General features: G+C 39.3%; 1 protein-coding gene across 1 annotated transcript in view; it reads left to right on the plus strand.

Annotated features, from left to right (window-relative positions):
* GUCY1A2 (guanylate cyclase 1 soluble subunit alpha 2) overlaps nt 1-27,817 on the plus strand; it is a 184,075-nt gene extending 156,258 nt beyond the window's left edge. Inside the window, exon 8 of the mRNA XM_076328197.1 lies at nt 9,291-27,817. Within this exon, the coding sequence (XP_076184312.1) occupies nt 9,291-9,498 (208 nt within the window). The 3' untranslated portion in view covers nt 9,499-27,817. The remainder of the gene's footprint in view (nt 1-9,290) is intronic.
* Nucleotides 27,818-27,848: the final 31 nt, after the last annotated feature.

The raw sequence follows: 27,848 nt of genomic DNA on the forward strand, positions 1-27,848 counted from the left end.
ATGAAAATTCTGATACAAGTTTTGTGCTTACAAAGCATGCAGATGCTGGAAACATGTCTAATACTTATGAGCTTTCATTTTACAGTACAGATTATGCATTAGAAAGCATCATCAGCATTTAAATTACAATCACACTTCAGAATGCCTATTATTGGTTTCAGACGCTTCCCTGAGAGCCCATAATCTGCCTATGTAAGAATCAGAGTCTAAAATTATAAATATAAGATGTGGTGTTGCCTAGCAGCAGCAGTGAACCTGGGGCAGCCTTGCTCCAGTTACACCTGCCTGGGCAGAGCTCTGCAGTGTGAAACAGCATCTTTTACAAAGGTGGCCTTTGAATCTGTTGGGGATAAGAGCTCACTTCTGTTCAAAATATCTTGTTCTCTTGACTCAGGCAGGTCTTTTGACTGAAGGATTACAGAGCTTCATTTCATTTGCTTTGAATCACTGAGCATTGTAAAATGACAGCACTGGAACAGCACTGGTAAAACTTCCAGTGAAACATGTGGAAACTAGAGAGGGAGTAGAGGATCCCAGATGGGTCCGTATTTAAACATCTGGCCAGGAAGGAATAGGAGAAGAATAGCACATTCTGTGTTCCTTTACTAAACTGGCACATCCAGCTTAAGGTTTATTTAATTCATCTACATTATCCTGAGTTGAATAAAATTACCCTATTTTCCATACTCAGGAAGGAAGCACAATGAGATTTATGAGACTCTTCTTCAGCACAGGAGAGAGATTAAATATTTTTTAATTCTTTGTTTTAGCCTTGAATAATGTTGTTTATCAGATATTAATATAATATACCTACATTCATCCTGTTTCCCTAATAGTATTACAGTGTAATGCCTTGGGATCTCTAAGCAGTTATCAAAAGCAGGTAAACAGAATTGTTGCTATTTGTCAAGTAACTGTATTTAAAAATTAATTCTCTTTTTCCTCTTCTTTCCACCTCTGGTCTTTTCCAGCATGTATTTCCTGTATGGAGAAGGTGCTTCTGGCATCAAGTGTTGGGTACAGATACTTTCCATTATCACATGCTGGGCAATACATCTGGGACCTGAGCTTAGGCAAAGCTGAACAGCCTATATCTCTCATCCTTACCTGATGTGAGATATCACACATCCTGATTTAGGAGAGAGAGCAATCAAGCATACCTCCTTACTGAGCTGGGTGAGGTCACTGCTGGTTCACCTGATAAATTGCCCCTAAGCCTTTAAAATTAATTGAAAACTGCAGAATTTGAATAGGGCTTCAACAGTTATCTCACAGAATGTTGTATGGAAGAAGTTTTACTTTTAGGTAATTAAGAAGGATGTATATACATCTCTCTTCATCGGGATTTTAAATTGAAACTATGCATTTCTATAAACTCCTTATAGATTTTTATTTTCACCAAATTCTTTTTCCTACATGTTATATCTATCTATATATATAATTTTTCCTACAGGTTATATCTATATCTATATTTTTCTGCCTCATCTGGACAAACAAATGGATTTGCTCTCCAAGAGCCTTTTCAGATTATTTTAAATTTTATTTCTGAGCATCCTTTAAAAAAATGTTTCTTTTTGTATTGGTCAATTCACCATGTATGCTTTTATGGGACATATTGGTGGACAGGCAATTTAGTTATAGACAGAAAGGGAACACAACTTACACATGGACACAAAAAATTATTGTTAGTCTAATTAAAGTATTAAGGTCTAGTCAAAATGCACCGGTTTATTCTTGTTTTTCTGTTCCTGGTGTCATCTGCCTCCATGAGGCTGCATCCCCGTAGTCACTGTGATTTGTGATTACAGTCCTGGGGGCTCTGCTGTCTGCCCATGCTTGTGCTTTGTGACACTACATTTTTATTTAAGGTTCATAGGTAGTTCACTCTAGACAGAATAACTCTGTGTTAGATCACTGCCAATTAGTTAACAGTATATGTTACAGCACAGTTCCACACAGCTAAACTAAAGCTAAAACATATTTAGGCAATAGTCATCTGACTGCTAGACAACTGCTAAAGCTACAAAAAGCTCAAGCCTAGACAAATCCAGACAAGTCCTGAGGCCAGCACTGTTAGATCAATGCAAAGCCTGGGGCCAATCCTATTCACTGGCGCAATCCTATTCACTGAGCCTAATTCTCTAATGTCCCAAGCAGAGACCAGAGACCCGTTATTCCTTCTGCTTAGGTGGGTGAGAAATAAAAGTATTAAAGGTCAGTGACAGACACTCACTGTGCTGAGCTGCATGTGATATACAATATATTGCATTAAAAAATCATGGCTGGTTCTTTCATAATCTTATTACAATTGAGCTGTATGAAGGAAAAACACCAATACACGAACTTCCATAGTTTAAAAAATAATAAAGTACAATGTGAAATGAATTAGATCCAGACATAGTCAGGTTTTTTCAGTCTCCTGGTCTTCCTAGCATGTATAGAAACTGAGGGAGAAATTCAAAGCCACTAAAATTTAGGACCAAGTGCACTGATTTTTGGCATTACAATGGCAAATTCATATCTTTATACAGTGTATTTTATGAGCAGCCTACCACTATTTCTAATGAGTGCCATAATAAGTTATCATCTGAATTTGTATGGAAACAAATGAGCTGGCATATGTTATCAAACCAGATACCCAGCTGGTGAAGTGACCAACACCACAGAGGAATGGCTCAGCAATCCAGCAGGAGACAGTCTTCTGATAACCCATTTGGGAAGCCATTAATTAAATTTTCCTACTTGTACCAATTAATAGGTGGATGTGAACATGGTTAACTACAGTTTTTACAGTTCTTTAAGAGTTAGGGCAGAAAGAACCTTTTCTTCTGTTGACAGCTATCCTTGTGAAAGGTAACACTTATGGAAGATTGACCTGGCCACTTTGCTTTTCTTGGTGCATACTATATTTAGGAAGGCAGTGCATATTCTCATTTATTGTAGTGCATTGTATTTCTTTTAGAAATATTGTTCAAATTTTGGTCTATACAAAATAATTTTCCTAAAAGCAGTTTACATTGAAGTTCAGTTCTGAGTGGGTGTTTTTTTTAACTCTGATTCAGCAAATTACCAAATCCTATCATAACATTACTTTTATTAAGGGTACGTGGAAATTCGTTATACAGAGGTTAAAATGTATATATATGCAAAACCAAAGCTGAATGAATATTTGGCTGTTGTTAATACCTTACTTGAGTATTACATTCCTGTTACATAGTTTATTGAAGCAGCAAATACTATAATTAGTTTCATATCTAATTAGATATGAACATGTGTTTGAAGATTATTATATAATACATATTTTATATATGTATATATATCAATTTATGGCACTTATCTCAGGAACTGTGATGTAAAGTATATCCACTGTACATTTTGTGGAGGGCCTGAGGAAAACAGAGGGGAGCAAACTGTGCAGGCAGATGGTGATGTTGTACTTTGTTCTGGGGAGGCTGATACTCCTGAACGGCTCCTATGGTCAGGGGACAGTGAGTGGCAAGCTTGGCAAGCAAAAGGAGGAGCCTGGCCGAGGACGGGCTGCATCACCACCAGGATCGCTTGCTTGCTCCTTACTATCTGTTGACTTTGGAAGGATTTGGCCTGACTGCATGGCCTGAAGGTGGCTTTTAAGACAAGCCTGGTGTAAAGAGTGAGAGAAAAGACAGGCCACTGAGCACTACAAACTATGCAGTGTGCTGGGCTCCTGCAGCTGAACAAACCTGCTGGCATTTGCTGGGATTTGCAAAGTTTGCTGGGATGTGGCAACCTGTGCTAGCCATGGCCAGCAAGTACTAGTCACAGCACTGGGGAGGAGGTTTCAAAGGTTTCCGGACACTGTACGGGCAATGTGTCCTCTGAAGCCCTCATCGTGGAACTCAAAGTATTAGAGCATGCTGAAGCTAGGTGAGTGCTTCCTCAGCACTGCTGTTTCTCAAAGCAGCTAGAGTTGAGTTAGCACATGTAGTAATCATTTATTCCTTCAGCTGTGGAAATACAGTTCTCAAGGAAGATCATCTTTTCTATTTCCAAAGGAGTTGCTCTTTCATATTTCCAAAGGAGTTGCTACTCCAGGCTCCTACGTGCCTGCTCCTCTCACCATCATATTTCTCCCTTCGGACAGATCCTTCAGTTTGTGACTGTATCTTGTTTGGGAATGAATGGAGCAGGTTAGCCCACTTTTCACAAAAAAATCATAAAATTTTTGCAGCCATCCTTCCTGCTGAGCCTGAGGGCAAGAAGAGGTACTTTTTTTGTATGAATATTAATTAATCTTCACAGCATCCAGTGATAAGTACAAAGGTCTGACATCTCTGAGAGGTGGAGAGCTAAAGAGGTGAAATTGCTTTCCAGTGGGCATGGAAAGAGTAAGAATCATTGTGGAAAGCATGCACTCAGCATAGAGGGTCTTGCAACACATTGTATCCTGGCCTGCATCGTATCCTGGGCTGCATCCAAAGAAGCGTGGCCAGCAGGTCGAGGGAGGGGATTCTGCCCCTCCACTCTGCTCTGGTGAGACCCCACCTGGAGTACTGTGTCCAGCTCTGGAGCCCTCAGCATAAGAAAGACACAGACCTGTTGGAGCGGGTCCAGAAGAGGGCCACGAAAATGATCAGGGGGATGGAACACCTCTCCTATGAGGAAAGGCTGAGAGAGTTGGGGTTGTTCAGCCTGGAGAAGAGAAGGCTTCGGGGAGACCTTCTTGCAGCCTCTCAGTACTTAAAGGGGGCTTATAAAAAAGATGGGGACAGACTTTTTGTCAGGGCCTGTTGCGACCGGACAAGGGGGAATGGCTTTAAACTAAAGGGGGGTAGATTTAGGCTAGGTATAAGGAAGACATTTTTTGCGCTGAGGGTGGTGAAACACTGGCACAGGTTTCCCAGAGAGGTGGTGGCTGCCCCATCCCCGGCAACATTCCAGGTCAGGTTGGAGGGGGCTCTGAGCGACCTGATCTAGTTGAAGATGTCCCTGCCCACAGCAGGGGGGTTGGACTAGCTGACCTTTGGAGGTCACTTCCAGCCCAAACTATTCTATGATTCTATGAAATAATTCTGTAGTAACAAATCTCTGTTAGCTCATTTTCTGAATATAGGAACTCACTGATGAAGATGTGACTGTTTCTTGCCAAAATAATGTGAAATATAATTACCCTATCATTTCATCTATGCATGAATAGATTAAATATAATTACCCTATCATCATCTAGCAAAAAAGAGCTACAGCTTTTAAAAGCTTCTTCAAGGTTCCCACTAAGTACTATCCCAATTTTCATTCACACACAGACCTTCTGACCTTGAAATGCTTCTTGTTTCCAGTAGGAAATAACCACATTTTCTGTTTACTTACGACACCTTTTTTTTTTTAAATGAAGGAACTGAAGATGAAAAAATAAATGAGATAATTCTCAGATACCACCTCTTTTTGTCTGCGAGCAACAGCATTTCCACAAGGGAAGGGACAGAACAAGAATTTAAACAGTTCTGGAAGATTTCAGGTTAGGAGAGGAAGCTGTCAGTTAATCAGCAACAACTCAGTGTTTAAGAAATTCTTCCTCCCCTGAAACATCAACAAGGAAGACAAGCTGAGGGCAGACTTAGTTCCGGGCAATTTATAGGAATGCTTGAGTAGCCTGACCCTCACAATTTAAGCACTGAATTGTAAATTGTATATCCAACCACTTGAGTGGAACCCAGAATTTTGAACCTGTGGATAACCTGCTATAAAAATATCCTTTGCAATAGTGCTCTTAAGGGAAATACACAGAAGAGATGCAGGAAATACAGCTGAGATAAGTGCTTTGAAATATTTTCAGACTAGTTGTTATATGCATATTCCTGAACTGTGGAGACTGTGTAACTTCAACTTAAGCTCTATGACTATTGGACAATCTGGGGACATTTTATGTAGAGTTTAAGCTGTCATATGATTTCCTGAAGGTGAAGGATAGATTGTGCTCTCAAACTTTCAGATCAGGCAATCTGACTTGGTCACAACAAAATGCTCTGAGAATGGTCCACAAGGTGAGACAAACAACCAGAACTGGGTGCCACCACCCAGGAAACCTTCCAGACCAGAAGGTTTTACACTGGCTTTTCCCCTGAGCCAGAGGGGAAATACAAAAACTGATTGTGTGGCTCGGCCTTGCCCTCGCTGAGGACGTGCACTATTAATTTTGCTGCTTGGCAGAAGTATCTTTTGGGATTCTTTATACCCATGAAAAGAAGACAAAAAACTTAGGGCTGTAGATCTGGGCCATGGCCATCAACTGCTACTGTTTTATTTTTAACATCACAAATGGCCTAAATATAGGTGGGAAGATTCCTGCAGAAAAATATCCTCACTGATAAGCACTGAGGATTAGCAGGTAACTTATTTCTTTACTGTATATGCAAAGCTATAAGAAATCAGAGGCAATCTCTGAATCATGATCTCATTCTCAGCCTGGGAAAACAAGTGTCAGGACCAATATATTTAAGGAATCTGAAGAACCTGTTCTTTAGGAGAATGGTAGCAAAAGGCCATTTTTGTCGTGATTAAAGTCATTCTAATAGTATTATTACAACAGCCAGCAAATAATTTTTTTTCTTAAAAGTATAAACTAAAGTATGTAGGATAGAATACGATCATAAGTAGCTTCCATTAGCATTTGGTAAAGAAGATTTCCTGCCATGTTTGCTTGGGAGCTGAAATGTTATCCCAATAAAGGTCAGCTAGACAATTTCTGAGGGTGAGAGGCTGATTCAAACAGTGCACCTAATACAGGGACATGGAGTCTATCACAAGCCATAGCAGTAGAGGTATTTCCAAAGGACTAATTGGTCAGTCACCCATCACTCCTGGCATCTTTGATACTCTCAGAGCATTTCATTGCAACCAAGTTACAATTCACAAAACAGGTGAATATGAGGCCTTTAATTAATATCTTGTACGTTCGTTCTATGAGGAAAATAGTATGAAATAGCAACTAAACTCAGTGCCAGCCCTGAACTGAATCAAAGAGTATATGTATATATTTTACAGTTTCAGACTTGTATAACTGTCATTACAATTAGATGATGTTAGGAAAGCATTGATTTTTAGCAAGGCCAGACGCTCCATAGTGAATAGTCATTTTGGGGAAGAATGACTGCAGTGAAAGCTTACAGATTTAGCTCAGAAAGTTCTAAGAGTTCAACTGTTGCTTGCAGAAATCTAGTTTGAGAAGTAGCAAACAGTTATTTCAGTGTATTAAGCCTGTAGTTTTAAAATGCAAAACGTTTACCTCAAGCATTGCAGCGATGAAAAGAGAGAAGCTTCTCTGTTGAGGCCTCTGCAAACTCTCATGCAATTTAGAAAAGATTACAGTATTTTGATCATAAAATTGGCAGTCTGGAAAATAGATTATGACATTCAAACAGCATGGTAAACAAAGACCACCACAGAAGTTCAAAGGCAAAAACATTGTTGGATTTATAACCAACTGATTATTTAAAAGCTGAGAAGAAAATGCCTTTATATTTCAATGAGCTCACACAGATTGTCTCAGCCAAAACCCACAAAAAATACTGAGTAAAGGAAGTGCCATTACATGTGCTGAGAATCCTGGAAAATTCTCCTGGCAACAGGATTCATTCATTCATTTACTTCCCAGAAATCAGCTTTAGAGACATTAAATAAACAACTACGCCGGTTTTGGCTGGGATAGAGTTAATTTTCTTTCTAGTAGCTGGTACAGTGTTTTGGATTTAGGATGAGAACAAAGTTGATAACGCACCGGTGTTTTAGTTGTTGCTAGGTAATGCTTACGCTAGTCAAGGACTTTTCAGCTTCCCATGCTCTACCGACTGAGAAGGCTGGAGGTGCACAAGAAGCTGGGAGGGGGCACAGCCAAACTGGCCCAAGGGACATTCCATACCATGTGACGTCATGCTCAGTATATAAAGCTGGGGGAAAGCTGGCCGGGGGGGCCGCTGCTCGGGGACTGGCTGGGCATCGGTCGGCAGGTGGTGAGAGGTTGCATCACTTATTATTCCTGGGTCTTGTTCCTCTCTTTCTCTCTCTTGTTGTTTTCCTTTTCATTACAATTTACTGTTATTGTTATTTAATTATTAAACTGTTCTTATCTCAACCCATGACTTTTCTTACTTTTGCTCTTCTGATTCTCTCCCCCGTCCCACTGGGGCGGGGGGGAGGGTGAGCGAGCAGCTCTGTGGTGCTTGGTTGCCGACTGTTTAAACCAGCACAACAACCTGTTGCAAAATCCACTGAAGCTAATAAAGTTCTTCCCACTGACGTTTTTGAGCTTCAAATAAGACTGATGGAGAGAAAGAATAAATATCTTGGGAGGGGAAAAGATGAAGACTGCTTTCGTATATCCAACTGTGCTCAGAATTTACCATTACCTCACAACTCCTCTTTTCAATGCTGCAAGGGACTGAGTACCCCTAACTTAATTTACTGGAAACAAAAAGAAAATGTGTAGAGTTATTTTCTTTATTTTACAAGTCCAACTAATTTCAGGGAAGATACTTGATAAGGAGGTCCTAAACTTTCAGATGTAGCCAGACAGAGATTTCTCTACTGTGGAGGAAGATGAGAAATAGCAAATGGCAGTATAGTCAGGTCTGTGATGTTGTACCACTTGTGTGGGCATGCCTGGAGGATGGCTTCATGGCTCCCGTGAACCTGTATCCCTTTTTGACCCCAACCAGGTGGCCCAGATTATACCCATGGGTACTTCTGATGAATAATGCTAGATTTGATTCTGGTTTTTGTTGAAGCTGGATTTGCTGTGTTTGAACCTAATTTGTGAAATACAATACTACTGAGTATGAGAAGGGCACAAACTGACCACCCTGCTTCTACCTGTGAGAGCTCCCAAGCACTGTCACCTTCACACCTACTTTGCAGCAGGAGATCTGGTGGTAGTCGTCACTCTGAAATGTTCATTTCTGCACAACTGGCCAGACTGGAGTGTTTTAAGTGAGCCAAATGATACATAATGGATAATGATCATTATGAATTTGGTTCACTTTCTGGTACATGACTTTCTGAATGCTGACACTGATTTTCAGAGAATGTGTTTATTTGGGCCATCTCCTCAGCTGATCTCAGTCAACAGAGCTCCTTGAAGTTGGTGATGCTAAGTTAATATAGATCAGCTAAGGATCCTGGCTTAGGATTTTATTAGATGCTACGTAATACTTTTAACTCATTTTTTATTTAGGACCACATAGGATCAATCTCTTCCAAAGAGATGTTTCTGGACTGCGTTTTACAGTTTTTTATTTCCCTCTGTTTTGTTTTTTTCCTAGGCTTTTGAAAAAGGAAGAAAATTTTATTTTTATCCCTCGTTCCCGTGAAGAGCTTCCAGAAAACTTTCCAAAGGAAATTCCTGGGATCTGTTACTTCCTCGAGGTCAGAAGTGGTCAGAAGCCGCCAAAACCCTCCATCACATCTGCCAGAGTGAGAAAGGTTTCTTACAACATTGGTACCATGTTCCTCCGGGAGACTAGCCTATGAGGCCTGCTGCAGATCAAAGACTCGTCAAAAAAGCACAAGCCCAGAACTGGGTCATGACAGGGGAGTTGGAGGTTCTTTCTATTTCACTGCCTTGTTCTGAACAAGCAGTAAAAGCTCCATGTAATGTCAGGCAATAATCATTTTAAAAGGTGGGTGACTGCTGTCAGTAAACAAAGTGGAGATAGGGGAAAAAAAATTAAACAACGTACTTCCACTTCCAGAGGAATTTCTTTCATAAACTTCAGTCTGGCCCCTCTATGACAAACAAAACCAAACCAAACAAAAAAAACCCCAACTCTCAAATTAGAGGTTGGTTTTGTTTTGTGCAGAAAGGATGATGGTTCTCTGTAGATTTGCACCAGCTAAGCAGAATTGAGAGTCAGTTCTGATTATGCATTCCTACATTTAATGTGTTCTTCAGTAAGGTAATGATGTTTTTTAACTTTATGAACAAGCATTTCATATATATATTGTAGACCTGTTGTAACCTTCCTGTCAGGAAGAATTATAATTCAATACAAATATTGTAGGAATTTTACCTATTTTTATACATATTTCACTTTCTGGATAATTACATTCCACATACTGTAAGCTGAGTGAGCTTAGCCAGCTTTTCAGAAGAAGCTACTATATATTTCATACATTCTGCCTATCAAACCTTATTGTTATACAAGTAAGAAGAACTCATTTCTTGACTTTTTTGGCAACAAAAATATCGATATTTTACAGTAAAAAACACTTTGGTAAATCTCTCTACCTGATGTTTATGCTAAAGCTTTAGATGAGCATTGTCTTGCTTATATAAAAAAATGTTCAGTATTTGTCCTACAGTGCTGTATGTCCAGTCCTTCCAGGACAATGCAAACAAAGTATAGAAGATCAATGTGTTGAGAAACAGAAAAGTTCTGTTCAGTGGGGCTTGTTTCCCACTAAATTATCAGCCAAACTGATTTTTGGTAGAAGTCCTGGACTTTTTAAAAAAATCTGGTCTTGTGAAAACTTATTCTGAGGAATTCCAGCAGACACTGGAAGCTCTCTGGATACTGGTTTTCCACATTTTTTAATAGGACTTATGCTCCTACTCCAGTTCAATTATTGAAAATCCTGTTTTTATGATGCTCATCTGGAAATTTCCTCTATTGCTGGATTGGCTGAAAAGTCCCCTGCTTTATCTAATGTTGAGCAAAAAAACACTGAAAAGGGGAAGGCAATACTTTCCCAGGTTTAATGCAAACGGCAGTTCAAGATTTATATGAGTCCATGTCAATTTTTTAAAAGAAGGCCAATTCTTTGTTGTTGAAAATTAATATAGCTTTATTGTCTTCAATGAATCCAATTGGAACAAGATGTGGATCTGTCCCTTAATAGGCACATTTTTAGGCATTGTTTATTTCTCAGGTTTTCCTTTTCAAAAATAATGGCAGTCAGTTTTCCTCTGCATGTGTACTTCCTTTAGGGTCGTACTGAAGTGGGCCGATGTTGTTCTGCTCTTGGAGATTGTTAGTTAACACTTGTGCGGTGATTCCAAAGTGGCTTAGCTTTACGTGGGCCTGATCAAAGCTCACTGAAATCAAAGATAAGACTCTCAACAGCACTAGGAGGCATGATAAGCTCTGCATTTCTATAATCCCGACCAGAAATTAGAGTTTACTTACAGATTTAGTAGTCATAACTTGAGGCACCTTTTGAAAATAAGTAAATAACTTTCACCACATGTCCAAATTATCCAGTTAGATCTTTCTGTGGAGGGAATGACAGTGCTGTATTTCTCCCCTTTGACCAGTAGCCCATGTCAGAGTGGGAACAAGTCAGCATGGCACCGCTAGTCTGTGCTGAACATGTTTCAGGCTTCCTTTCCATGAAGCCTTTCTGGATGAGAAAGGAACATCTTGAACCTATACAGACTCCAGCATGTAGAGGACATCTGAACTTATTATGCAGGTGTGGTTTTTTTTCTTGCCTGAAGAGGGTAGATGCATGGGAATTAGCCCAGAAACTTACTGAAATGGAAATTACCTTGCTTTCTAGAGGAACACTGATGTTAAAGATTTCTTCCATTAATATTAGAGCGTCCTTGGGATTGGAGGAGTTAATCTTTCATCTACCTTGATAAACAGCATCTGCAGCTCTACTGCCTATCTCAAAAATGACTTAACAAAAACTGCTTGTGCTTGAGGTTGCAGAATTTCCATCCAAACTACAGATCTGAGAATTTTCTGCACAGGATGACATTTTAGCCTATAGCCATTAGTTTGCACATACATAGGATGTAGCATGCATTTTTTTCCTGGGAACACCAGTGAGACATGCAAGAATCATAATGGAGCAAAGTTCATGTTTCACTACTGGAAGAGGAACACCACTTCCTAGCTAATAAAGCTGTGGTTTTGATGTCATTACCTAGTTCCCTAGAGTGAGAATTTTTCAAATAGCTATCAATAGATTGAGATTTCATCCTGACTTCACTGGCACATCCTCATTGTTCAGTAGGTGCTGATGTCAGAGTACCAATCTCTCTGCCCAAACTCTTTTTATCTTCTCACCACCTGTAGTCCTCTGTGAAAAGAACAGACATAGAGGTTCAGACCAAAAGCCTGTAGTTCAATAACCTGTCTCTCACAGTTGCCAATAGGGAATGTCTAGGTTAATTCTGTGGCTGATCTTTGTAGATCTATGGAAACATTTTCATGAGAAATGATGGATAAATGCTAATTCTACTAGCAAATTGGAGAAGCAATCTAAAAATGTTGTATCACCATCCTCATCCTCTCAAGTGATTCTTTATTCTATAAGGAAATTTATAATTGCAGAGATCAGTGCAAAAACTGAAAATTGGTATCAGCATCACCATGGAGACAATGACAGTGTTTGCAAATAAATCATCTAGCTCCCCAAATTAGAGTAGATTTACTGTATAAGGATATACAGCCTCTGCCTTTTATAAGCTTGTGTAAAGGTAATGTGTCCAGAACTTCAGCACGGATGCTAAGTATTGTGTTATTTGTTTCTGTGTTATGACAAGGGAAGTTAATAAAAAAGTGGGGGCTCTCTAGGGACATTTTTCTATCTCAGTGTGAGAAAAGTGTAAAACAAATTCTCAGCACTCTTTAACTTAGTAGTTGCATCTGCTGCCTTTAATATTAGGTTGCAAGTTTATTTTGTTGGACAACTTTATGAAGTGAAACGAAATTTATTATCAAGGATGATGCTGTGGAGTCAATTACATGGTAGTCAGACTGATCATTTCTTCAACACTACGTCCTTTTAGTGGTAGGGAAAACTTTCTCATTTGCCTGGCATTGTCTTCATAAATAAAAAGGTTCTCAGAGTTTTTATACCTTGGGATGATGAGGTGGAGAGGTTAGAGGTGCTGAAATGGATGCAGAAATCACATACTATTGGAATTTTCTTCTAATATTTTCCTTCCTGTAAAACAGATGATCTTTTGTTCCTCTGATTAAGAATTTACATGCCTGTGTTTCTTCACATAGCTGCAAGTAGCAACATCTGCTGTCTTGAGTTTCTGTATGAAACAAATCCACCCTCTCTGAAGACAGAGGGAGGAGATCTACTGCATGTTGCCTGTACAGGGCAAAGGAAGGATGATATGAAGACCCTAGCTGGGGTCATCAGTCTCTTTGCCGCATACCTCTGCTTCAGGCTCAGAGGGATGAGAGAACATGGACTGACCACAGGGGCAGACCCAGCGGCCAACTTCTTGTACAAAAGTCATGGGGCCTAAGTAAACAGAGGCAACAGTCATTCCCCTAGAGTCCTTTTTACAGATCTTGTGTCAGATTTTTCCATCTGCTTGAAGCTCCCCATCACACAGTCTCTTCCGTGATGCAGTGCATAGAGGTCAGGAACTCAGAGTAAGAAGGAAATAGTGATGGAGGTGGTAGAGTGGTGGATAAATTTTGTTCTACATCACTCTGGTAATCTCTGCCATTCAAAGACAAAAGTCACTGCATGGGAGAATTGCTGCTAAGCCAGGACTCGCAAAGTGTGGTTTTTCTTGCAGGATCCCACAGAATACATCTTTTTTAATTCCAAAGAGGCAATAGCCATTAACTGTGGTTGTGGTTTTGGCTTCATTGCTCATTCCCACATCCAGTTTCAGATCTGAGTCTGTTTCGAAAGGCATTTTGGAGCCTGGAAACATGCCTCTGCAAACAGAAAACTAAAGCTTTTAAAACCTTGGAAATGTTCTATGGGAATTGCCTATTCCGAAGAAGAAATCCTTGCAGTTGAGTCTTTAGCAGGTCCTACTGTGGTTCATGTGTGTGCATATACCATTTCACAATGCTATCTCCTCCTGTGCTTATGGTTTTCCCTACCAAGCCCAGCAGACCTATCAGGTGTATAACCAGCTTTTCTCTGTTTTCCATTAACATCCCTCTTTCATTTTTTTCTGTATAAAGCAAGCAGTGCAGAACCATGACGTTCCATGCATTTGAAAGTATCATAGCACTGCACTGAGGCTTAAACTCTGCTAACCAATTACACATTGTGTATTTCTTCCTCTGAATAGATCCTTCTCCCAAACGATTTAAAAATGAAGGAAAAAAAAATACCACCCAAAACTGCTGTGTTGAATTGCAAATGGATATGAAACCTGTATCAGTTGTTGGGGCAAGTTTAACTGCTGGACAGCTTTCAGATTTTTCAGCTGCCACAAGCTGTCACACTTGCATGCTTCATGCAAACTGTCCTGCCAAGAAGTCTGTAATCCAACAGCAGCATCACAAACTTACAGCATTTTCTGGGTTTTCCTCTTCCAGTCTCAGGCCACTACCTCACCTCTGCTGAGTGCTCAGAGCTCACTGAGGAGAGCTAATTCCCTGTCCTAATGCAGTCTCAGAGCTTCTGGCTTCGTTTTTGGGTTCTGGTGATCTCTTGCAAAATTATACATGTGTAATATTGGAAATAGCAACATGCTTAAATTAGCAACAAAAAAAGAAGCATAAAAAAGCTTGTCAAACTCAGAAACAGTTGGTTCCCTTCCTTCAAGGCAATTCATTATTCATAGCACTTTACTGGGATTGAGGGTGCCAGTGACAGTAGAGGCTGTGGATGAATTGAAGATGCTGAGTGTGCAGGAGACTCGACAGGCAGGAGTTGATCGGCTCCTGCTACTGTTCATAATTCCATCACCTTGCATGCTATTTCCTGCTCTCAGTCAGGCTTCTGCTCTTCAAAAGACCTCCACTTTCCTTCCTTTAGCACCCTGTATGTGACATAGATAGTGAGTAATTCCTATTATTGTTCTTATTAGCATCTGTTGTTGACATGGCTGCTTATATCTAAAGAATAACTGGGATTCAAGGGCTGATCTTACTCTTCTTTGCAGCAAAGACAAAACTGCTACAGTGACACAGCAGGCACCCACATCCTTAGAGAGGGAGAAGACCGCAGTGCAAGTTGTTACTGGTGGGTTCGGGTGGAGAAGTCAGTACGTTAACAGTCCATGGCATGTTTTTAACTTTCCCAGGCACTAAATTTATCTGTGCAGCTAGGAGTTACTCCTTAACAATGTTATTAATTTGCAATGCATGAGCAGCCTTACAACAAAAATCTGTAAACTGTTTAACCTCATGTACATGATTGATCTTTTGTGGCTTGGCTATTAATCATGCATGAAAGCAAGAAAAACAGTGAAACTGGGGAATGTAACAATTCAGTCATAGGCGACAGATCATTCACCTCTGCAGATGCTTACTTGTTCCTGTGGCTTAGAAAGGTTGAACTTCAGTTATCTGTGGTCCAGGTTAGTATCACTGTGTCACTATAGCAACAAAATGGCCTCTGAAAAACAGCATGAGGCATCTCAGTATGCTTCCCTGCAGGCTGGGGTTCACATTAGAGAGGCCAAAACAGTAAGTGATGCAAAGTGGCAACTTTGCTGGCAGCCTTAACAAAAGGATCAGTGGAGGCAGATGTTAAACCAGGTGTTTGCTCCTGGGATTTTAGTTTCCAAAGGCAAAGTGAGGCTGAACATGTTTTACTTTGGACAAAAAGAGAAGACACAGGATTTCAGAGAAACAAGTGTCTTCCCTGCTTTATGGCTAGCAGGGAGGCAGTGGAGTGAAAGGGCGTCAAGGGGGACACCCTGGCTGCCTTGGTTGCAGCAGTGCTCGCTTCTGCCTTCAGCTCTCTGGCCCACTTCGGCTTTATCATTCCAAGAATCAAGTTTCCTCTGAAGACTTGGGGACAGGTAAGTGCTTCAGGCACTTATCCTCTCTGCTCTAGACACAGCATGAGGCTGCCTAAATCCCTGAGTGTGCTTAACTTTCTCAGTGACCACAGGTGGCAAACTTAGACTAGACATCTATTTTTTAAGATGGCCAAGATAAGTGAGATTGATCCCACTGAATTAAGCTCTTTCCAGCCCAAGTGCTGTGTGTCAAATCTTTTAGTCTGTGCTGCTTTTCAGAGTTTTGCATTGGCCAAAATAAATTAAATCAAACTAAGTAGCAGAGGGTGAGATAAGCATATTCCAGGATAAATAAAGGTTTGATACGGTAGCCATGGTGACTGTCAAGAACAGGGGCTACTGCGGTTCTGGAAGTCTCTTCCTTCTGATGTCTGAACCCTTTACATGTGATATCAGCACTGCCAGTCACAACTTCTGGATGCCATTAGGACTGTGATTTAGAAAAGCTTTTGAGCTTTGAGCTCGTAGCCCAATTATGCAAAACCTCTGTGCCATCTTCACCTGAACTATGTGCCAGAATGCCTACATAAACCTTGTTAGTTATCCTGTATTAAAGATGGTAATAAAATATATAAATTCTAAAGAGCAGAGAGATAGTTGCCAGGTTATCATTAGCATACATTTTTTGTGCTTTTGTGAATTTGTAGGCCCCAAATTAACTTTCTGTTAGCAGAAGGTCTCACATTGAGCTACTTGTTTTCTAGATAATTATTCCCTAGCAATACTCTCTGATGACTACTCTTGAAGCAATAAGTAAAGCCATGCTAATCTATTCTGTGTAGATTCTTGTACAACACCTATCACGTTAACAAACTGCCTTTTAGCAGAATAACACCCTGTCATGTATTGTTTGTCCTTCCATCCTCTTCCCCAGGGGAGAAGAGTATGTAGTGGATTCATGTGATTTTGTGAGGTGGTGTCTTTTTGATAATTTTCTAAAAATGTATGTTGCTACTTAAATAAGGAAGAGCAAAATCAGAACTATAGACCAGGATTAGAGAAGAGTTTTAGTTGTAAACAGAGTATTTTAAAGACTTCCCACTGAGTAAGACTGCTCTCCGATCCTAGAAACAACAGTACCAGTAATGTATATAAGATACCCAGGAATGATAAATATGAGCAATGAAACAGGCAGGTACATATAATGGATAATTTCTGCTTTATACACAACAGTAAATAGATGCTAAAACTGACTAATACCTGGGGAGGAGGAATACTGTTTAATCCATTTTGGCTTTTGTTTATTACCAGTATACCTCTAAGGTATTATTTTTTCCTTCCCTAACGAGACTGAAACATACTGTTAAATCAATATCAGAGTTTCTGACCTTATTGCAGAAGAACATACGTTAGGAATAAATAAATATCAAGGAGGTTTTTTTTTAAAAGTGAGCCATTGCTTGAGAGAACAGATCATATGGAAAAGAGAGAAGAGGTGTGGACATGTGTATTTATTTTAAAAGTTTCTATGGCATTTCTGATTTGTTAAAATCATTCTGAAACTGTACACTTAAAGCACAGCTGCCTGGTTCAGGTTATTTGCATTTGCTAAGAAGGAGGAGGTAAAATTTTCATAGTCACATAAGGAATATACTTCTCAATCCCATTTTCTCTGTTTAAACACAACCTCTTTCTGAAGGTTGAATCTAACTTTGCTGAATGATCCTGAGGTTCTGAATGCCTAAATAAGTTTTGGAAATGTGGGTTTTAAATCCATATCATTTATGTTCCTTTGAAATGTTGTTCATAATGATGTATGAAAGCAAATTCTAAATATCCAACCAGCAGCAAAGGTGCATTTTCCTAATGCTAACCTGTGCTGGATGATGAAATGTGGAATTGTTTCTACTCTATGCAGTTTTTTACACCTTTTTCAAGGTGATGCTCCCTGATGTGTTGCTGTGAGCATATGAATGCTCTGGTCTTCAGTGGGGATGAGGCTTGTTACCCACCTTTATAATGTTCTGAGGGATCCTAAGGGAAAATGCACTGCCCAGCCAACTCCATCCAATTTAGCTCATCTACTGAGGGAGTGTCAAGCTGAGTCTACGATTTACTTTCTCATTACATCTCTAAGTCAAGTCCCGTGTGCTTGCCAGTGTTTAAGTGTGTAAGTATTCCTCTCCAGAAACTTCTCACAGGTCCTGCAAAGTATATAGGTAAGAAGCAGAGAGAAAGCATTTGAAGAAAGTGAAGCATGTGTGTAGGAGAGAGCTGCTGTGCATAGATGTGCTGCTGATTCTCAGCTTTCATGTATTTGGACGTCAGATGACCCAGAGAGTATTCTGGATATGATGCAAAATGCAAGAAAGTGCTGTACATAATGTCATGAACTCTCAAGGCATTAGGATGAGTTTTAGAGTCCATAATCCTTAGAGTTTTAGTGGAATTGCATGAGAAGTGCACTATTTTAGGAGGAGGGAAAGTTGCTTTGTATTTTAAAAAAGAGTTGAATCTCTAGTTGCAGAAAAAAATTGTTGGGGAAAAAGAAAGTCTAAAAATTCTAAATGCAAAATGCAAAGAAGAATGTCCCTGTATCATTTGACTTTTCTGGAGGTAGGACTCAGAATTTCTCTATGAGTTTCGATACTGAATGCAAAACTAGATGTGAAACATTACAAGTGAGGTACTTTGCCAACTGGTAGAAATTTGGAGGTGATAATAAGAATGCCTTTTAAAAAGTATGTTAGCGGAAGCTCTCTGCTTTGTAAGTAAATATTGTTTAGAAATGCCTAAACTTAAAGAAAGCTTGGAAGACTGTTGTATCATAACAAAAAGATACAAAGTCTATGACATAATCTACAGTTCACACCATTCCTTCAGAAACAGTCCTATACACGGAGTTTTCAAAAGCACGTTCAACCAACAGTTGTTTATAGTTAATGTCAAAGAGAGCAGTATTTCACCAAGCACCTTCTGCAAAAATGCCAAGCAGATCATGTTAGGCAAGGCCTAGATTTAACTCATATGGTTTAGAGTGTATTAAGAGTTACACTGCACTCCAATGCAAGGCTTTAAATGAGCTTCCTAACGTGTGTCAGCATTGTGCCTTTTACTGAAGTCTGAAGAAAGCCCAGTCTAGACAAAATTCCCATCCCAATACATGGCATTTATATTGCCTCGCTAGAAAATTATCAGTTCACTAAATTGCAGCCATTAATGTCTTTGATGCTGGAATATTGCTTATTATTCTTACGTCTCACTCTGCCCAAGTTGCACTGGGACCCATTATGCTCTAGACCACCAAGGAGTTTGGCAATTGCTGTAAGATTGAGTGAAATTCAGCTAACCTAAATGTAGGTATTTAAAAATTATCTCTGGTCTAAGTTAGTCAAGTCAGCTCCCTCTACAGTCAGTGCAGACATCCTGGCACCTCAAAGGATGATCGTTCCTGGTTAAAGTGTTTAGGATGAGATAAATCACTGCCTCTCTCCCCAGTGACTACAGTGTGGAGGTGGAGGACTAGTTCAGATTTGCTGTCATACTGTAGATGAGATGAATTCCACTGCTGATAAGAATGGGAGGATGTAATAGGATAGAACAGCAAATATATATGGAGAGAAACACATCGGGGCAGGGGCCAGGCTGCAACCAGAGATTCAAAGGGTTGTGGTGGTAAAATTATTAATATTTAAGATTTGAGAGGTCTGGTTAAGAGGTTTATCCTAACTAAAAGAACATTCCTTCTGACTAAAAGCTAACAGTCTGTGATTGTTTCCAGCTCCCTACTTCTGAGCTAAGATAATACTGGTGTGCCACTCCTATAGGCTCCACCAAAAGCCATCTCTTCATATTGTCACGTTATTTACTGCTTGATTCCTTCTTAGAAGGAAGTTAGCACACTCCTACTTAAGGAGTCCATGCCTCCCAGGGATGGATACCTGGTTTTGTTAACATTGAAATGATCGTTTTTCCTCACCTCTTTCTTTTTTCTGAAACAGTATATAGGTTGGTCTCTGTAATCACTTGGGAAAGAACAGGGGAACAGAGGGGGAGATGCTGGCCGAATGTTCTCTCGCTACGATTGTAGTTACTAAAGCTTCTGTCTGACCTGTCCTAAATTGTACTTGCGTTATTGCACACTTGGAGTCCCCAGATTCTCCAACAGGGTCTTGGGTCAGGCTGTGAACCAAAGGCAAGTGGGAAGGACCAGGACTGCCTGCTGCCTGCTCCCATACTTCTGTCTTCTGTTTGCAATTGCCATTCTGATCCTTAGACATCTGTGGTGATTTCCACTGCAGTTCTGGTTAGGGAGGCCGTGGGAAAGTTCTTCTTGGGAAGAAGCAACAGTATGCAGTCTTCCACATTGTGAACTGTCACTCTCTCCAGAGAAAAGGAATTAGAAGTAGTATTGTCCTCCAGAGCTGAGAAAACTTGCAGAATTTCCATGTACAGTAAACAGTTTCTATAATTACCAGGAAAACAAAACAGAGAGGCAAAGTCGTGCAGCAGGGTCATCCCATCTCATACACGCTGCTGTAATAATGAAATCCAAACCCTGCGGAATTGCAGGCACATTATTCTCACTTGCTTTAAAGGTCAGCTAAGAAGCTAATTTCTCAAATGGGCTCATAGCTCTGAGACAACGTAACACTAGTCGTTTCTTCCAACAAATTGCAGTTGTCAGAGAAACTGGATTAGTAGCTCATGGAGCTAAAAATAGACATTATGCGCTTGCCAGAGAAGGATGAATTCAGTAACAGAGGTGAAGGTATATCAAAATATCATAACATCTAGAGAAAAAGCAACAAAAAAATGCTCAACTCAAAGCAAGTTACCCGTAAAATTACATTAAAAATAATCTGAATCACCAACTGGAAGAATGACAGGGTTTAGTCTTGATTCTGTTTTATTCACCTTCCAGTCCCACCTTGCGGTTGCTGCTTTTTCAGCTGAATCAGTTTGGCCACAGTCCTTTCAAAGTCACATACCTCAAGTTAGGCAGTGAAAATCATTATGCTAAAGCTATTATTTGAATACTGGAAAAGAAGAGTCTTTTGCTTAACATTTTTATCTTCTTTGCAGGGGGGAGATAATTTATCACTAAACTTATTCAACTGAAAAATAAAAACTAAACTCCGAAAGCCCAAATCTAATAAGGGAGCTACAGTGAAAGCAACTTTCTGAACCTCAGCATATCTTTACTAAAAAGTGGATAATTATTTTTCATTACATCAAACATTTGCATTTTAAAGAACTCTCTTTTATGCCGTGATTTTGCAAATTTGTATTACTACTTGCTTGGACTTAAAAAAAACCAAAACACTTCTTTATTCTTCATTCTTCTTCAGTTATTTATTTTCCGTAGTAGAGCAATCCCACCATACTGCATATGACCTTGAAGGAGCAGCAATCCACTGCAGATAGGGAGCCTCAGCCTGTCTGGTCAAGGTGAAAAGTTCTGCATACAGGTTGGGTCTCAGCTGAAGACAGGGCTGGCAGTAGTTGCATGCAGTTTGTACTATGACTTAAGTAATTCTTTTTACTTTTATATTCAGAAGCAGACCTATGTATAGCTCAGGAATAGTCTGCTCTGAACCAAATCATGCATCTTTGGCATCCATCCTTGCTTCAGTGAGAGGCATGGTCATCATCATCCCTTCAGTTGTTAAAACTCAGTTACATTAGAGCCCAGAGATTAATAACACAGGAATTTTTCAGCCAAGTATTGTAAGAGAACTAATACTGTTTTTTTTCTGAATATGGTGGGCTCCACTGCTAGGACTGACTTTACATCCCTTCTTGGTTTGATTTTCACCTTCCCCAGTTTACTAAAGTTCTGCAGTTCCTCTTTGCAGTGTTCCATAGTGTTTTGAAGAGGCTGTGTATAGTCCAGCCAATAAGGGGATTTATTCTCTTTGCCACTTTGCTCTGCCCCTATAGCCAACTTTGGAGAAGGAACTGAATGCTACTAAAAATCTTCTGATGGTTTATATTTGTTTCAGTGGGATAAATTCGTGATTAGAAGAAACTTTTGCAAAACAAGCTAGTGTTATTGGCATGAACTTCACAGCCTGATCCCATCAAGTCATAGTTCAGTCTCTTCCCAAAGCCTTTGACAACAAATTGAACTTTGCATGCAGTATCTTGCCTAGAAGAACTGATAACAATTTTCCAGTTGTCTGTCACTGTGATCCTGACTCTCCCATCTGATGGAAAACCCATGAAATTCATGAAACCGTGAATGGAAAATCTCATACTTCTGATACTTGTTTAAACCTTTCTTCCAGGAGCCTGCTGCAATTCTGAAATTGGTGATTTAACTGGCAATTCATTCAGGCTCATCTTCATTTCCTCTGCAGGTAACTAGAGGATGATTAATCTTTAATGCCTTAGAGTTGTATCTTTCGACTTTTCCCTTTGATTTGAGTGTTGCCAAAGTAAAATCTGAGGGCTAATTCCTGTCTGAGAGGGTCACAGGCAGCTCCAAAAACAGGGCCAGACATATGTGAAGGTAAGTTGTAGGTATGAGTAAAAAACTTGGATTATTGTGGGAAGATGGATGTTCACCTGAGTTCATGATGCTCAGTTTTAGGAGTGGGAACTTTTAGTAATAGTTATGAGCCACATATTGGTGGTCTGTCATTTACTGAGAGCAGAACAAAGGGAAGGAGCAGTTCAGTGCAGTGCAGTTTTAATCTCAGCTTTATGAATGCTGAGAATTACTGCTTGTCTTGTTTCAAACTTCTCTGTTTTGCAAGCTGGATAAAAATATTTGGTACTCCTAAAATGCGAAGATTGACCACCTCAAAGTCTGCACTCCTGTGGGAATGGATGAATCTCCCCGGGGTGCCAATGCTTTTTGTGTAATTCTGTAATACTGTTTTAGTGTGTCCTATAAAGTTTCTCTGAAGAGACTTGGACTTCAATTGTACAAGCATTCTGCACTAAGTAACAAGATTACAACCTTGCACTATCAACAAAGGATACTTAGCATTAAAATAATATTGGATGTCATTAAATAATACTAGAGCTCCATCAGGGTTTTAGAGCACTGTGATGTTTGTGAACTGAAGCAGTTTGTATAAAATTTCTTACAGATACGAGGATAATCTAATTAATGACAGTATTTCCATTTTAGTAATATGCAGAGGAGGTAAGGTGGTGTCCCTAGACATTTCTGTCAACTTAATGGTTAAGAGATTAATTTTAGTACCATGTAAATCTGAACGTTATTTTAAAACATCAGCCTGCAATCTACTGGGAAGGGATGTGGCAGGTTAGATTTTACTGTGAGCTAGCATGGACAGAAAAGCTCAGCAAATCATGCAAGCCAAGATCTTCCCACACTGAAACCAAGGTAGTAATTGCAAAATTTAGTCTGGTTACTTGTCGTAGCTATTCAGCAAAGGAATCCACCTGCCAACAGAAGCAGAGTCCATACAAACTATCGCATGCTGCATTTCAGTTTTTTTAATTGGGATTCATTTGGCAGTCTTAGTGGTCTGGAAGTTACAGTAAGTACCTCTGGTGAAAATTACTATTTCAGTTACTATTGCTTCCCCAAACCAACTGAATTTATTACTAACCAAAGACTTATCTACTTGAAAACAAGACAGTAAAGTTTGGTTCTGTCATTTATGTCTTTGACTCCAAGCAGTTGAAGTGCATAATATATGTACTAACCAGGCCTGTGTTGTGTCATTGAGCAAGAGTTATTCAAGGCCGCAGCACCAGTATAACACAGCAGAATTCAGTATTAATCCCTCTATGGGAACATGAGTCTATGTAATAAATTGACGTGCCATATGTGTAGGCCATGGGAAAATTGTGTGTGCAGTGAACTACATACGGTCTTAAAAGCTTTAACATTTGTACTGCTCTTCCTAAAACAGAATGTATATCTTGATAGCTGTGACCCTATGAGCTTCTGAAAAAAAATGTAATTTAAAGTTTATTCTTCTTGTTTTAAAATCACTGTTTTGTGAGTTACTATTTACACACGCCTCCATACAGCAAGGGGTCTTTTGTCACGTGTTGTTGGGAAATGGAAAAGCAGATGCTATCTGTAAATCTTGCAGGCTAGAGATCAGTGAATGCCTTTCCTGAATCTCCTCCTGATAAGCTGCTTCTTTTTTTCTAGCAAATGCAAACAGTGCCAATAGCCTGGGCCTTCTTTAGAAGAAACAAATCGTTTGTTAAACAGCCTTGTTCTGTTCAGCTTCTATTGATACTTCTAAATTTTCTCTTTCTGCCTTCTTTTGAGTAGGCTTTGGTGATATGATTATTGCAAAGTGTAACGGAAGGCAAACAGTTTGCCTTTTTTACCCTTCCTTTTTCCAAAGCCACTGAAGGCCTCAAACAAGAAGAAGAAACTTTACAAAACTCATGCAGGTGTGTTGTTAACAGATAGCAGAAGGATAAAACAGCCTTCTAAGGGTACTCCAAATTACCTTTTAATGGCATGCCTGCACTGTGTTGTGACTTCACATCTTGCTTTCATAGTGTGACCTGCTATAATGGTGTTTGTTACAACGAGGTCCTTTTAGTTTGTCCTACAAAAATATACTTGTTTGTCACCATATTAGAAACATAAGGTACACTCTGTAAGAAAAGCAATATACAATATACTATACATCTTGTATTTCAATGCCTCTAGTTTTAGGCTAGTATTCATATAAATGTTTATAATAAAAATACAGGTTTTATTGTTCTTCACAGGACCAAGCAAAGAAGTTTTGCCTTGTCTAAATACTAACAGTTGTCTAAATACTAACAATAACATTTCTATTGAACAAATACTCTTTTCTCATGCTTCTAGTTAACTTGTGGTGGACTCCATCCTACTCTGACTCCCCATTAACGCATCTGAAAGGGAAAAGTAATGAGCTATTTTAGTGCATGGCCTTTGCGCAGTACCTGATTCATAAAGATAAATAGATCCGAAATCTCATTTATGAGTTATTAGTGATCAGCAAAACAACAAAAACCCTTTGAAGTTCAGCTGAGTAAGTTCTGAAGATCTTGCATTGCTTAGTCAGTTTCTCAGTTTCTTGAGTCATTGTAACAGACATATTTGATGAAGCCTTTGCCACAGACACTGGCAACAGCCTTCATCAAAGATTGTTCTATTTTCTGCTTCCCATTTTATCTGGAAGCTTACTGTAATGGAGAAATTGTCTGGATTTAAAAAAAAATAAATCACACAGGTTTTCTTCAAATCAGTTCTCACCTTATTTGACCTAGTCCTTTGGTAGTAGCTCACATTGATTAATTTTTGTCATTTTAGTAACACAATATCCAGAAAAAAAAGTTTCTCCAGAGAAACTCCACTGAAGAACATTTTGTTCCTAATTGTGATCAGGATACCTCTGTTACATATTTCAGAGCTAAGTCACTGAAGAGGTGATCAAAGAAGACAGAATATTAAGACAAATCCAGAAATTTTGCACACAAGAAATGTGCATACTTAGTTAAAAAAATGGTACAATAGGGAAGTTAGTAAGTTCTTTTTTTTTCCTCGTTAAACTTTGCTGAAACGCATAACAATTGCTCATATAATATTTGTTTCTTCCCCCACATACTCTCATTTGAAGTCAACAGCTTCAAATCAAAAAAAGTTACATTGTCACAAATGTAGGTAATTCACTGGAAGTCATGGGCAGAGCTTGGTTTTCTAAGCACTGCGATAACATGGTAAGAGAAGTACCAGTTCAGTTCCACTGCCAGGTGCTCAAGATACCATCCAGACTGTATTTATTATTATTCTCTCATCCGTTAAAATGGCAAAAAAATTAGTTTAAGTCTGTGTCTTTGCATTGTTCGAGTTCTCATATGTTGAGACTGCATCTGGTAGTATGTTGCAAACTTGCCTTCCCATGCTACCACATGAAAGAGTAGCTGCTTCATCACTTTTGTGATACCTTTTTCTGTCTGTTTGTCTGGAATTTTTTGACATCTGTTCAACCATGTCAATAGCTCTGACTGGGCTGCCCAGTGTCTGGAAATCCTGTATAAAAGGCCACACTAAACATGTGCAGAACAATTCTGTATCTCAGGTGAGAAGAGTTTTGTATGAATATGTTGGGTTTACTGCTAGGGGCAGACCAGCTTTGCAAGTGTACTGGACTCATCTCACGCTGTAGAGTTGATGTGTATAGGTACAACACATGTTGACACGTTGCTCAGCAACTGCAGACACATGGTCATGCATTTCAGTGTGGCAAATACTAAGGGAAAACATGGAAGTTGCAGCATTTGGAATTTCAGGTGTTGGCAGGAGTATGTGATTGGTACCACCTACTCTCTGATGTTTCATGAAAACTATCATCTGGAACAATAAGAAAAGAAGGGGAAAAAAAAAGGAAGTGAGGGGGATTGTGAGGTAGAGCTCATTTGTCAACTTCATGTTCTCTCAAACCTCCTTCTTTGCCATCGCCACATGTGGAACTGACACCATTCAAATACAGTGGTCAACACTGATCATCATTCTCATAGGAGTCATATCTGAGTTTCCATAGGTAAATTTTATACTGAGTAGCTATAATACTGCCATGGGGCAGAAGGTGACTGTCCTTTTCAATAACCATTGTTTAAAGATTCGTTGCTGAAATGGTCTATGCCCAAATATCCTGTTGGGACTTGGCAAATAGGGTTCACTTTCCAGCAAGGTTTTGTGGTAGGAACTTTGAATGTTATTGTGAATCGGGACTGATCTGTGGCAGTCCTAAGCCTTCACAAATAAAGCAGATTATTACAGCACAGTCAAAACCTTGGTCAGTACTGCCATGCCAGAAATGGTGTTCTGAACAATTGCAGACTTCCTACCTCCTGATAATCCTTGCAAAGCAAAACCATATGACTCCTATTATGGCTAATAAGAGTCTTTGGGCTAAAAGTCTGCAAAGAGCATTGACATTGTATCCCACACTCCTTGCTGTACAAAACCATGAGTGGTCTGATCCTGCAAGCGTTATAGTTGCTGGGTAATTCTCAGTCTGTAAACAGAATCATAGTCTGGCACATCGACGTGTAACGCATCCCATGTAGGAACAAGACAGCACTTTCCCCTGACCTGCATTTGGATTTAAAGCTTAGTTACATGGGCCATTTAGGCTGCAGTCCTGTGTGTGCTCAGGTGAACAGGTAACTTAAAGGACACGGGGGCCTTGTGTGAAGTGTGCTTTGGCCAGGCCTTCTGCAAATGTTGTCAGCAAGGGTGGCGGGACTGCGGCCATACCTCATCGGGTGGTTGTAGATGGGAGTCGCACACCCAGTATCTAATGCAGCATTTCAGATATCTAAGGACTTAATTTTTCCATACGTTCTACACACATTCCTACATATTTTATGAATCAGGTCTGTGATCAATGTTTTGAACAATTTGTTTGCTGCAGTTTCATGGGGTTAGTATCTCTTTGGTTTGCAATGTAAATAATATTGTACATCTGCTATTTTATGATACAAATGCCATGTGAATTGCTTATTTTTAAAATGTTATAGCTCTGTTATGGTTTATTTACAATGCCATCTCACAGTATTGGTTTAATATGCAATGTATCTGTATGGCATGAATTAAATTGCTTATATTTTACAATGTCAAATATTTTATTTTTGTTTTCTAAAATGACTACATTTCATCCTATGCAGTTTCATAAATGTTTCTTAAGTGGCTCATTATGTCTGGAAATATTGCTTCTTCTCCAGTAGTGCAGGCATAAGAACCAGTATTCCTGATCAAAATCATCAGATATATCATCTAGCAATTTCAGATTAGAAATATATGTACAATTACGTAAGCATTTATAGTTAATCGGAACATCTACTATATCTTCCTTGCTTTTGATGTAATGATACATTTAAATCATTTTGTATACTTTTTATTTGTAATTATTTGTGAGTCATACACAGTGTAAATAACATGTTTCATTATGCAAGATTTCTAGGTATTCAAGATTACAAAAAAAGTTGGATTTGTATATGAAAAGAAATTGACAGTAGATTGGAATGACATAAAATAAAGTGGTGATGACTATGTTCTATTTATACTGTTCATTTCCAAATTGTCTGTTAAAGAAAAAAACATTTCATTTGCCCTTTAATGTCCAAACAGTTATTTACAGTATATTTACATCAATAAATCATGCAAAAGTCTATTAAAAGTCATGATGAATCGTTGAATTTTTTTCTTTTTCTG

The sequence above is a fragment of the Aptenodytes patagonicus genome, chromosome 1 (genome assembly GCF_965638725.1).
Source record: "Aptenodytes patagonicus chromosome 1, bAptPat1.pri.cur, whole genome shotgun sequence".
Taxonomy (NCBI): domain Eukaryota; kingdom Metazoa; phylum Chordata; class Aves; order Sphenisciformes; family Spheniscidae; genus Aptenodytes; species Aptenodytes patagonicus.